This window comes from Phacochoerus africanus, chromosome 11 (genome assembly GCF_016906955.1).
Source record: "Phacochoerus africanus isolate WHEZ1 chromosome 11, ROS_Pafr_v1, whole genome shotgun sequence".
Taxonomy (NCBI): Eukaryota; Metazoa; Chordata; class Mammalia; order Artiodactyla; family Suidae; genus Phacochoerus; species Phacochoerus africanus.
The window spans coordinates 19,479,943-19,494,147 of record NC_062554.1 but is presented as its reverse complement, the minus strand read 5'-3'; the positions used below and the strand labels follow the sequence as shown (position 1 = coordinate 19,494,147).

At 39.6% G+C, this 14,205-nt stretch overlaps 1 protein-coding gene across 1 annotated transcript in view; it reads right to left on the bottom strand.

Annotated features, from left to right (window-relative positions):
- Nucleotides 1-428: 428 nt before the first annotated feature.
- Nucleotides 429-14,205, bottom strand: part of CCDC83 (coiled-coil domain containing 83) — a 41,568-nt gene continuing 27,791 nt past the window's right edge. Inside the window, 5 exon segments of the mRNA XM_047754335.1 lie at nt 429-705; nt 2,571-2,773; nt 3,300-3,403; nt 6,639-6,760; nt 13,602-13,670. Of these exon segments, the coding sequence (XP_047610291.1) occupies nt 544-705; nt 2,571-2,773; nt 3,300-3,403; nt 6,639-6,760; nt 13,602-13,670 (660 nt within the window). The 3' untranslated portion in view covers nt 429-543.

Below are 14,205 nucleotides of genomic sequence, written 5' to 3'. Positions count from 1 at the left end.
TAGCTAATGGGAGATGGATCTCTCTTTTGATGGAATATTTTTATAAAACAAATTACCACTCTCAAATTTGTTTGTCAAATGTTTGAAATTCATTATAAATAGAATTAATTTAAAGAAGAGTAGACTTGAATTGTGGACTGGCTGTCCATCATTCAGCACACTCAGGGGAAGGACGTGTAATCAATACAATGCAAACCTCTAAATTTTTCTCAGAAAATTTCTAAGTGAACTCTTTCACATTGGAATCCTAGATTAGTCTATAAAATTTTAAGTGCTAAGCAACCTCAGAGACCATTTTGACCCACTGTCATGCTCCCAAATACTTGAATATGGAAATATATAGGGTACTTTCATTCTCGTCTCTCATGCCACACAGGTAAATGAGCAGAATACTCAGAACTAGGACTTTAAATGTAATTAGGACCTTTAGAAATAACAGTTGCTTTAAAAATGGACCAAAGCGTAAATAAAATGGGCAACTGATATACCTCAGTTCCCAAAGAAAATGCATAGGAAGTTGTTTTTACTTTGCAGCTTTCAGTCTTAGAGAAAAGACTTCATCATTTTATATGTGATGTGACTTTCTGGGCTCCTGACATCTTCATAGAATTTGACTGGAATTTCCTTTTCTTGGAAATGGATGGGCTTTTTCTTGCTCTCCACAGTCATGAGCTTCACTTCCAGAGGGCCCAGGTTTACATAATCCTGTGATGAACAGACACAGAGGAGAATAGGAGAGGTTATTCAACAAGTTACCAGCCTTCATAGATCATGTTTTATTTACTATTATTGGCCTTTATCTGACAAATTTTGTTGCCGTCCCAATTGCCTGAATGCTGTATAACATAAAAAAATGCTCAGTAAACTTTTATGCCCAGTGGGGCATGGTAGACAAGCTCACCCTAAGAAGATATATCCTCTGCAAGCTTTGTAACTGGAAAAAGAAAAGTACTGGCTGTATTTATATAGCCCCCTGCTGGTCAGGATATAACCACAGCAGAGTTTTCTATATTGTGCAAGAACAAAGGGAAAGATCAGTAAACATCCTTGACTATAAATATCTTCTTTTTTTTTTTTTCTTTTTAATGGCTGCACCCACAGCTTATGGAAGTTCCCAGCCAGACATTGAGTCCAAGCCACAGTTGTGACCTACACTGGATCCTTTAACACCCTGGACCAGGGATCGCACCTGCATTTCTGCAGTGACCTGAGCTGCTGCCGTCGGATTTTTAGCCCCCTGCACCACAGCAGGAACTCCCTAAATATCTTAATATTGAGCAAATCTACATGAGTTTTGCACATAGCACAGGATCTTTGACTACTGTATAGATAAAACTTAACCACATTCTGCCAAACAAAATATAGTTTACAATATCAACAAACAGAATTAGAAGTCTAATTTATATAAAATCTCATAGTCAACCCCAAACTAGGTTGAAAAGCTCTAGCCCTACCCAGCATGCCTTCTTCTTGGAAGCCTCTCCAAACGTAACTCCATCTTTTGAATTCCTTCAACCCTTTGAAAAACTTTTCCTGAGTATGCACTATGTACCAGGCTGTGTACCAAGTGCTGAGTGCTGGCGCACAATGTTAAGCTCACAGATTGGTGAGGGAGACAGATACAGATGGTACATCCTTCCTGTACAGTAATTAATCATCTTCTTACCGGTTTTCTACTAGTGCGTATGTGACTTAGGTTAGGGCCTGACATACAGGCATCTTTGAGACTTCATTTTTTTTCCCATTCTCCTCAAATTCTAAAGCACCTAAGCAGTACCTGGCATGTTGTGGGGTTATCAATAGACATTTATTAATTTAGAAGAATCAAAGAATGAAAAAGGAAGGCAATGTTTTATTTCTCAAATGCATATAACTGGATCTAGCCTTTAACATATATAATTATAGAGCCACAATAAATGTGAGCTAGGACAAAAGTGAATTGATGGAATTCTGCCACATATTTAAGAACCATCTGCAGGAGGATTCTGAAGTCATATATGGTATTAGTCTCGTTGAGCTGCCATAGCAAAATACCATAGGCTGAGTGGCTGAAGCTGCAGAACTTCTCAGATCTGGAGGCCAGGAAGTCCAGGATTAGAGAGCCAGCATGATTGGGTTCTGGGGAGAGTCCTCTTCCTGGATTGCAGATGGCTCTCTTCCCACAGTATCCTCACAAGGTAAAGCCTCTTATTATAAAGTCTTAGTCCTCTCAGATTAGAGCCCATCTTTATGGCCTCATATAACCTTAATTACCTTTGAAAGCCACTACCTCCAGATACAGTTACATTGGATGTTAGGTAATTTGTTATATAGCATTAGATATATGACTGTATCTACATGGTACATGACTAATAGAGTTTGTAATGGAGTCTGTAATTGAATATAGGTAGCAAGTTGGGCATGGTAGGAGTGAAAATAGCATCTAGAGAGAGATGCGAGTGGTTAGCAAATTTTACTAATAAATGCAAATAGAATTTTTCAGTATCCATATTTTTAAGTTAATTTTCTCCATTAACTAATAAGACAACATATACTCTTAGCAGTCAAAGTTGTTCTCTCATGAATCTTACCTTGAAATCCTGCTCATCCTCATACAGTAAGTATTTGATATCAGAGACTCCAAACGCTATACTTGAGCTCTCTTCTTCATCTGTCTTCAGCTGCTCGCTATACCTGCTGCTGTCCTCATGACCGAGAGGTAAAGAACTGCTCCCAAGTGATAAGCTTATTAGATCTCTACTTTTTACTTCTACAGGCTGCAACTGTGACTTTTCTGGGATGAATGCAAAGAAATTATGTACAATTTGGGGACAGATAAAAATAAAAATGCAATACATGCTTTGTCACACTTTTAACTTGAAAGAACTTTGAGAATCTCCTGAAGGAGATGAATTTGAGAATTATGTAGAATCTAGGTACAAAAGTGAGAGTCCCATTATTAGAAACTGTATATAAGTTGTATTTCCTTCTGTTAGCTAATAAGTTACAATAATCACATGAGAACATGTGTGTGTTGACGTTTCGGTTGGCTGGATAAAGTAGAACCCAAACCCCACCAGTATAGACATCATCCCTTCCCTCTCCACCAGTATCTATTTAATTCACTGTGATACATAGTGACTTTGACTTGAAAATAGGTCTAGAGAAAGGAGAAGGGTTAGGTGAGCTCTGCAAGAATAAGATAATATGGTGGAGCTGGCATCTATCTATTCCCTGAATAGCTCTGGATACGAGGTGCCTGTCTATAATAGAAACTCAATAAGTGTTTGTTAAATTAAAAGAATTACAATAAAATATACCTATAGATGTTTCTGGCAACTCCAAAGGCATTTCTTCAGGTGGCACTTCCTGTCCAACAGCTTGGGTAAGGTATAGTCGCCCTAAATACAATAAGAAAAGTAGTCTGTCAGCCAACAAATATTGTACCACCTGCCTCACTGGTACCTGTTTCTCAGCTGGGTGCTGGAGACACATAGACGAAAAAGAGGAGCATCAGGCCCAGTGAGGTGGCAGACAGGCTTATGGTAATGGCTTCTGCAATGATGAGTAATTAGCATAGTGGTGAGCAGTGCAGTGGGGCAGAGAAGAAGCACCTGATTTAGCTTTAGGAGTTAAGAAAACGTTTCCAGGAGGAGATGAAACCTGAGTTGAATCTTAAAAACATCAGGGGCTGTTTGCCAAGGAAGAGTCTGGGGTGAGGGAAGGGCATTCCATGATCAGGGAAAAACACACTTAAATGCCAGAAATGAGAGTGATCATGACACCAGTTAAGTCACTATTGCAGGAATGCAGATGAGGAATGAAAGAGGACTGCATGAGATGTATTTGACATCAAGAGAAAAAGATAAAGACAGTGAGCAGTAGGAATCCAAGACGACATCTAGGTTCTGGCTTCCACTGAGTGATGAGTTGAAGCTACAAGCCTGGTGAGTTGTGCATCTGCTTCTGCAGCTCTGCCCATGGAATTTTCAGTCAGAAGACACGATATTTTGAAAGCTCCATACGGCATTTCTATGAAGTTTGCCTGAAGACAGCATGAAGCAATTGACCCTTACAGATGTGCAAACAACACTTCATCCTCGGCAACTCAGCAACCAGATGTACAGTCAGTTACTTTAAGAACACAAACACGGTGTTATCTGAGATGCTTAAAGCTCCGGCAAAAAAAGTAACTGCATACAATCTATCTTAAAACCTTCTTAAGACTTAGTAAAGCTTAGTCTCACATGAAACTCTGGTATCAAGTCTAAGGCAGGTAAACAAGCCTGAGGCCTCAGAGTTCTCTTCTTTCCCAGTTTTACATTTTGAATAACTAAGATCTTAGTAAATGCCGTAACCTTCATAAGTCTGGCTTCTCTCTTAATTACTAGTTTATTGTTGGCTTTTGTACCACCATAGGGCAGCAGCACTTGATATTTAATGATATAGAAAATATTTTAAAGGATGTTATCATGTGAAATTAGTGTTAGATAGATTTGAGCGGTCACCTCTGGCTTATTCACCTCATCTGATATATCAAAAAATTCTATGATGTTCTATGGAAGTCACAGAGGGGAAAAGTTTGGGGAGCTCTGGATGGGAAATATAGTAACTCTATTAGCTTGAATATCTCATTCTTCATCCAAATAGGAAAATAGAGAACTTTTATATATTTCCTGAGTACAGTTCATGTCTATTTCTCAACACCCTACTAGAACACATAGGCCTGAGTTCTCAAGGAAGAGGGTGGAAGGGCATTTAGCATAAATTACACAGTATGTGTTGTTTTGACTTGAAAATGGGTGTAGTATAAGCTCCTGAATACACTCAATTTTTCCTTCTAGATATGCAATGTAACAGATAATTGAGAGTTTACACATATCTCTGTTTCTTTAAGCAGGTCTTTCTAAAACGTCCTACACAATTGTCTCAAGGAGTTTACAGTCCAGCAAGGAAGCAGATGTTACGTAAGTAATCACTAGGGTGAGAAATGCTAGTTACAAAGGAAGAGTTCAGAGTGCCCCGGAAGTAAATACTGGTGCCTAACCCGTTCTCATAATGTCACTCGGGCTGTTTTCATTTCCCTTGGACAGATTTTGATTTCATCTCTCCCAACTCCAAAGCAAAACTAGCATTTGTGTCTCTCACTAAAGAAAGCCAGCCCAGAAAGCGGTGATGAACAATGCGGAGTTTACTGAAGATTTCTGTGGAGAAGACAGAGGATAGGGGTAAATTGCCTATGACACATGAAAACCCCTTTAAAAGTTTCTCATCTCCTTCCTGTCCTTGCCAAGTTCTCTCTGGCCAATGAAAGAATTGTCCTTTGTTATAATTGGCACTTGACATCCACATCATCACCAAATTAGGTGCACTAAACTGAATGAGCCAAAGCAGGAAGTGAGGTTGGCGGTTTACAGGGCAGCTCTCAGAAAAGAAAAAGAGCACAGTGGACCATAGGCCAGAGCTATGGCTAGAAGGTTCAGCACCAGCTCAGCCCCGGCTGGCAGAGATTAGGCAGAAGCAGGAGCTGAGGGGTAGGGGGCAGCCAGGAATGTGGAGCTGGAGACCTGATCCTAGGAAGGAGGGCTGGGAAATAACAGCACTGCCTGCTGGGGCGGGGGGGACAGTGGAGCCCCCACCCCCTATGAGCCCTCAAGGACGTCAGCGCCAGAGATTGGAAATACAGGCGTCCAGCCACTCCAGAGCAGCACACATAGATCGTGGAAGGGAGGCAGGTGGCTTTTTTCTCTGTTCTGCCCCACCCAGTCTTCGGTCTGTAAAGTAAATTGCACTCTCTCCCAATTTCTCCAGTCTTATGTCCTCCCACCCATCACTTAGCTCAGCAAGCAAAACCCCCACAGTTCACCTATATCTACCCTTCCTGGAACACATTAGGAAGTTTGCCAACAACAAACACTTTATTATGTCTCAAATAGTAGTTTTCCAGCCCACACATACAACAGAACTACTCAGGTGGAAATTTTTTTCTGGCCCTTCTATGTTGACTTCTCTGCCCAGACCCAGATGTTTCTCTCCAGTCTTGCATGTGTACACGCTACATTTATGTGATTTAATTCCTCTATCTTCCTAAACATGTTACTATTTAGATTATTTCTTGTTTCTACTTGTCCAAATTATGAACGCCATTTTGAGTTTTAATTCCATGTTCCAGGGCTCTAGTTTTCCATCAAGACAGGTATATCAAGACTACTTTTGTCGGGAAAGAAAAAGTAATAACAAAGCCATGTACACATTTGGTTTCTCTTAAGCAGGAATAAAAGTAACTTGGAATACTAGGCTATTTCCTTTGCCTGGTTTGATGCCTTCATTAACTATCAAAGGTAACCAGAAGCCCAGAACATCTCCAGGAAGCTCCCTCAAAGTTGACCACTTCCTCCTGTGTATTGGCTTCTCACCCCATCCTCCGCTATACTGTTATGCATTTATTTTTATGCCCATTCCCCATGCCGGACTAGAAGCTTCTGAAGGACAGCCGTTGTGACATTCACGTTAAGTGTTTGTTATTATGATTCCAGTGTACTGTTAGAAAAAGCAAGTCAAAATTTACACTATCATCTTAAGAATTATCATCTTAAAAAAAAAAACTCTACGAATACAAATGTTTAAAAAATATTTTCTAGATATGCAATGACTTTCACCTGGGTATTTTGAGATCCACAAGTCTACAGTTGAATAGCTGATCAATAAGCACCAAATTTTCTCCTTCCAGTTCATGAATAGCATGTTCTAGTTCTTCCACTTCTTTCCTGTGAGTTGCAATCTATCCTCAGATAAAGAGAATGGCTGTTAGTACTTACTCACTTCAGTTTACCTCGTCTTCTAAGAAATTCAACTTTTAAAAGTGCATTTGCCTGAGGGGAAGATCTATCCTGTATTATTTATTACTGTGTTCGCTCTAAGAAAGAATGGGTGGGACTTTTTTCCAGATCACTTGCAGAACTTGGTTGCATGATTAGGCAGTTATTATTGAATGGCAGGAATTGTTCTTTTTTACTCTTCAAAAACATCACTGGATTTATATGAGCTAGAGGCAGAGCTAAACAAGAAAATAAGACTAATTTATTTATCACTATATCATTAGTAGCTAAATGAAGCTCTAAGGTCAATTATAAAAAACACAATGAAAACTAATGACACTGGAAAAAAAAATCTATATTATGGTATTAAAAACAAAGTATAGGCCTAGGAGCCCTTTCTATCAGCCTCTATAAAAGAATGATATTCTGAGTGCTGGAGTCATTCTAAGAAATATCATATCGATGAAATATTATTCATTCATTCATGTGATTGTATGCTTACAATGTGTCAAAAACTATAGTACATGTTGGGAACAAAGGATTAACAGGACACAGTAACCTTCAAGCATCTATTTTAGTTTAGTGGGAAAGGGAGTGACAAAAACAGAAAATAGTGTGATAAATCATAATGGGGAATTTCTATCAGGGCTCAGCAGGTTAAGACCCCAACTAGTATCCATGAGGATGTGGGTTTGATCCCTGGCCTTGCTCAGCGGTTTAAAGGATCTGGCGTTCCCGTAAACTGTGGTGTAGGTTACAGACACTGCTCGGATCTGGCATTGCTGTGGCTGTGGTGTAGGCTGGCAGCTACAGCTCCAATTTGACCCCTAGCCTGTGAACTCCCATATGCTGTAGGTGAGGCCCTAAAAAAAAAGTCATAATGGAAGCCGTCCAGGTACTGTGGGAGGAGACAGAGGTTCACAGTGTGTCTGCCAGGTGTGAGGGGGTAGGGAGAATTAATAGAAGAGATGACATCTATTTTGGATCTTGAAGGCCAAGTAGAGATCCTCTAGCCCTCTAGCCGAGATAAGAGGGGATATATTTTAAGCAGAAGGAGCCACATATATAAAGGTACCGTTATTTTGGTGTGGATAGATACAAAATGAGGAGTGGGAGAAGTAAGGAACTGGACAAATAGGGGAGCCAAATAACGCAGGTTTTTATCTTGGTTTTTATCTTGCAGGTGATGGAAGGTCTTTCATAGATACGGTAGGCTTAAGTAACATTTACTAAAGGAATGTGGCTAACTCAGATGTGAACAAAATTTGCTGGTTCTATTGATAGACTTCCCATCAATCTTTAAGAAATGCATTTTGGGAGTTCCAATTGTGGCTGAGTGGTAACGAACCCGGCTAGTATCAATGAGGATGCAGGTTTCATCCCTGGCCTCACTTAGTGTGTTAAGGATCCAGCGTTGCCATGAGCTGTGGTGTAGGTCGCAGATGGGGCTTGGATCCTGTGTTACTGTGGCTGTGGTGTAGGCCAGCAGCTGCAGCTATGATTAGACCCCTAGCCTGAGAATTTCCATATGCTGTGGGCATGGCCCTAAAAAGACGAAAAAAGGAAAAGAAATGCATTTTGGTAACATTTGTCTAAAGAAGGCTTGATTGTCTAAAGAAGAATATGTAGAAGAATGTTACTACATAGAACCCTCAACTTATCTCTCTGGCCTTCCCAAAACAGCATGAGTTATACAGGTGCTGGATTGAGAGGTTCTCATGGGGAGAATTCAGGACAATAGAAGAATTAGAAGTAAAGGCATAAAATATAAAGTAATGGGTTGGTGGGGATGGTAGAAAGATAAACTGGAAAAAATGAATGTGTCTCGAGGGGATATGATGAAATAAGAAAGGCACAGGGATTTAGATTATCTCTTGTTAGAAGCTGCCGAGAGGATAACTGAGATGAGCACCTGGAAAGAGATGATTAACATTTCTGATTTGTAGCTGAAGTTATTGTATTTTGGAGTCTGGAAGCATTCAACATACGACCACATGCATATCTCTGTCACATAAGCCATTTATTAAATGCTTGAATTCTTACTATGGGCAAGGTTCTGCGCTAAAAGGTAGAAGGATTTGAATCCAAAATTGAATAAAAAAAATGGCTCCTTCCCTCAAAAGAATTCATAATCCAGTGAACAAATATACAAAAAATTGTCATATAAAACAGTACCAGTGCCATAGAAAAGGCTCAAATATTACTTATGGCTTAGAGATGGAAAGAAAACATGTATTATTTACCAGCCTTGAACAATTTCACAGAAATGTTTAAGTCCATAACACTACATTACAAAGCTTTAGGATCTCATATTTTTAAGAGATGAACAGCTTGATTAGAAATCTAAATACCTTAAGGAAAAGTTCATAATTTTCAAATGTCAAAGGATGAGAAAGAAATTACAGTTGGAAGTTGTGAACAGAAGGGTTATTAATTGAAGGTTGGGAGATGTCTGACCTAAGAGCTTGGCGTACTTGGGAGGCAGCACACCCAGCTCTGCATCTCCTTCCCAAGCTGGGAATGAGAGCCCTTCCTGGGAGTTAAATCCAATCTTTCAAGCTACAGCTATCCTGTGACATCATTACCCCTTTAGTACTAAGGTTCTCCTCAATTGCCGTCTCCTTCCCAGCCTTTTGAAATGTTAGAGAAATGATAACTAGTCCCCCCACCCCACCCCCACCTGTTTTAGGGTCACACTGGCTACATATGGAAGTTCCCAGGCTAGGGGTTGAACTGGAGCTGCAGCTGCCAGTCCATGACACAGCCACAGCAATGTGGGGTCCAGGCCTCACCTTCGACCTACACGTAGCTCATGGGCAATGCCAGATCCTTGACCCACTGAGTGGGGTCAGGTATTGAATCTGTGTCATCATGGATACTAGTTGGGTTCCTAACCTGCTGAAGCACAACAGGAACTCCCCAAATGGATTCTTTTTTATAGCCATATAAATATCTTTAGATATCTGGGGAAGAAACTGAAAAGAAGGAAGTAGAAGTCCACTTTTCCCTCTCTGCCCTTGCTTCTCCCCAAGCACACAAGAAATGTACTTAAGAAACTGGCAAAATTTTAGTTAAAGCTCTCATAAGTCAGGGGCCTAGGATCTTGAATGAAATGCATGCTCTTGAAAATTTCCCCTGCAAGGTCTAGCTTAGATTTCTGCCTCCTCACATTTGGAGCTCCGATGCTAACCTCTTTGAATCCTTTTGTCTTGTATTCTCTGCCTTCCATTTGTTAAATTAGTCTAGGTTATTTGGAAATTTGAATTTTCTTCATTTTCCTAATAAGCATGCTAAATAAAACCAGATAGTTAAAGTTATAAACAGGCTATCTCATATCCTTTCCAGAGATCTAAATTTTTGGTAATTGTTGAAAGATAGTTAAACAGAAATATTTGGGGGGAATTCCATCATTAAATATGCCTTGTAAATCATTCTAAACCTTTCTCAAAGAAAGTAATTAATATACATTGTTCTATTTCCAGGCAATTTTCAATTCTTATGACAGGACTTATAACCAGAAATGGTTTTAATTAATTTTGTCAGTAAATTTAATAATACCAAAATGAATATTTATTGAAATGAGAAACTAAATATATTGAATTCCCTTAAAATGATTCATTCTTCATTAGTAAGCTCTTTTTGCTCATGATTCAATTATACTCGACATTTTTTTTCTATCTTTTGTTTCCACTGAATTATGAGAAGTAAAAAATAAAACAAAATTTAATTTGTGGCTTTAGTAGGAAGGACCAAGGCACAAAATAGCCTTCCTTATCAGTCAGACATTAATTTTTGTAGTCATTTTCTCTGAATGTGATGTCCATGATATCATAAAATTTAAGACTTGAATTGTTAAATTATCACTAGGCTCATACTGTTGTATTTAATAAAAGTATCAGAACAAAATTCCTCCCTAATATTCTATAATTATTTAGTTCACCTTGAGGTTTTGTTTTGGCTTTTTAGGGCCATACCTACAGCATATGGAGGTTCCCAGGCTAGGGGTCAAATCCACCAGCCTAGACCACAGCCACAGCAATGTCAGATCCCAGCAGCATCTGCCACCTACACCACAACTCATGGCAATGCTGGATCCTTAACCCACTGAGTGAGGCCAGGGATCGAACCTGAGTCCTCATAGATACTAGCCACAACAGGAACTCCCTACCTTCAGTCTTTTTTTTTTTTAGGGATGCACCCATGGCATACAGAGGTTCCCAGGCTAGGGGTCAAATTGGAGCTATAGCTGCCAGCCTACACCACAGCCACAGCAACGCAGGATCCAAGTAGCGTCTGCAACCTACACCACAGCTCAGGGCAACACCAGATCTTTAACCCACTGAGCAAGGCCAGGGATGGAACCCACAACCTCATGGTTCCCAGTCAGATTCGTTTCCGCTGCACCATGACGGGAACTCCTCCCTCCCTTCAGTCTTTAAAATTAATACTTATTTTTTAAAATTGAAGATTCGTCTTGATTAGCTTTGGAAACAGTATGGATTCCTATTCACCATGACTTTATAAAGGCAATTTCAAGATGATTGTCAATATTATAGGCAGCATATTCATTTTTAAATTATTTTGTTTCCTAGACTTAGCAACTCTATTCAGTTACATAGGGGTAAGGAAAATGGAAAAGATGGTGACATTTTTACCTTGGGTGTCTGAGCAGATGATGAAAAATAAAGTTCAGGAAAAGAAAATCTAAGGAGAAATGCAATGAATTATGTTTTAGATATGTTGAGTTTGAAGTACCTTTGGGACCTCCATGTGGAAATACTCAGCAGGCAAACAAAAATCATGCAGAGCTAAGGTCATGTACAAATTGGTGCTAAAGATGTGCATTTGAGAATCACATAAAAACAACTTGCTAACAAGAGCTATGTGTAGTTTGAAGTGAATTCTCTCAAAAGACAGTGAGTTTTTCAAAACAAAAACAGACTCATAGATACAGAGAACAAATTGGTGGTTGCCAGAGGGGAAGCCAGGTGGAGGGATGAGTGAAATAGGTGAAAGTGGTTAGTAAGAGGTACCAACATCTAGTTACAAGATAAAGAAGTCATGGTGATATAATGTACAGTCGAGGGAATATAGTCAAAAACACCATAATAATTTTGTATGGTGACAAATGATAACTAGTCTTCTCATGGTGATGATTTTGCAGCATATAAAAATAGTGAATCACTATGTTGTATATCTGAAACTAAAATGATATACATTGATATTACTTCAGTATTTTTAATGTAGTGAGGTGTTTTGTTTTTTAATAGATGGCATCTAAGCATAGGTTGGGTGGCTTCTCATCTGAAAGTAAAGGTTATTTCAAAGTATTGAGTTGTGTACATCCTCTGCAACACTCTTGCAACATTTAGACCAAAGATGATCTACCTGTTTAATCCAAGATTCCTATGCATAAACAGACAATTTCAAATTATTTTAACAGTAGTTACAATGAAATAAAAGAACACTGGGGAAGAAGCACCCAAGACTTCCTGGGAAAGTTACAAAATGATTCACAAGGAAAATAATCATCAAAGTACATACCCAGAGGAAATGTTAAAGTTTTCCAGACAGGTGAGGTTAAGGAGGGAAGAAGGTAAAGGCAGAGAGACCTATATGTATGATGCAAGAATAACAGAGCAGTTCCTCATAACAAAGCTCACATGACCACATCCAATAAAAGCAGTTTTGCAGCACTGGAGCATAGTGACAGGTGGACTGCTGAGTCTAAGGCAGCACACTGGATTCCCTAGTCCTTGCATGTTCTCCAAGAGGAGGTGTGAAGGGAGCCTGATGACCAAGCTGGAATGGATATAGAGATCGCAGTGGACAGGGACATCTTGACCACAGGCAAAATGGCCGTGACCATGGATTTGGCATTGGCTGCAACACAATGTCCAAAAGGCCAGAGCTATCTATTTCAGAGGTCACCAGTGCAGAAAACAGACCAAAGCACTTCTTCCATAGCAGAAAGGCAGAGGAACAAGAATCCAGAGGAAACCTCATAGATTCAAGCCCTCTTTAGTAACACATCCCACCAGAGGTCATGTAAGTCCCAACTCCCTATACATCAAGGGTCCATCTTGGAGACAAGTAGTAGGTGGAGAAAAAGAAATCTAACAGACAGACTGAATATTTATCCAAAGGAGACCATGCCCTCCCAAAAAGGCAATTTAAAACAGTAGAGAATGAGGTTGAAATGATTCTTTAGCCTTGCTCCCATCACCAAAGGGGAAGTAGGGTCCAGAGGAAGACCAGATCAGTTTTAGGACACAAGGATGCTTTGCACACTTGAGTGTATTGTATGAATTGTGACACCAGAGATGATTTTTGATTATTATAGGAATTATTTATGGTGTTTGTTGGGTAACAGCTTGGACTCCTCTTGAATTTCAGTGTAACTTAGCCAGTCACAGTTCCATGCTTTTCCCATGATTTCAGCTCATAAATAAAAGTATTTCCCATTCAAAAAAAAAATGAGAAAGAAGGAATCATTTTTGTTTCTAAAAATTTCACTTACCTCTTTTTTTTTGTCTTTTTTTTGTTGTTGTTGTTGCTATTTCTTGGGCCGCACCCTCGGCATATGGAGATTCCCAGGCTAGGGGTCGAATCGGAGCTGTAGCCACTGGCCTACGCCAGAGCCACAGCAACGCGGGATCCGAGCCGCGTCTGCAACCTACACCACAGCTCACGGCAACGCCGGATCGTTAACCCACTGAGCAAGGGCAGGGCCCGAACCCGAAACCTCGTGGTTCCTAGTCGGATTCGTTAACCACTGCGCCACAACGGGAACTCCGAACTTACCTCTTTTTTGAGCCAGTCATTCTCCCAGATCTCTCGATAGCTGCCCTTGTCAATGAACCTTAAAGCATTCTTAAAAAAAAAAAAAATAGAAAAAGGAAAATTCTGTATCAAAGAAGAGCTACCACATAACAAGTCACAGTTTTAGTGATGAAAATACACAACCAATTTACCTGAGCATTTAAAATTATGTTTTGCAATAACTTTGGAAACATACCAAGAACTTTTGGTGCAGTTGTTCTTTCTGTACTATCCTATAGTATTGTCTTTGCCCATTTACATTGCATAACACAGATGATTTAGAGAACTGAACAATGGTTGTCCGTTCAATTTGGCCTCGATTGTAACTGAATCTGACTGCCATGGTGGAATCAGTCACTAAGTGATCTGCTCCACAATTAAGATGTCTAAACTGCAGTGATCAAACATTCCTCAAGTTTATGGTCACAGACATAATTCAACATGCGGCAAAAGCACAAACAAATTATATTACTACCTTTTTAATTTGAAAGATTACTGCATGTCATTAATAACAATATATGTATTTACAATCCTAGTGACAAATAGTTTCAGAGTAACAGGTTATAGGGAGTCTCCTGGAGAAAGT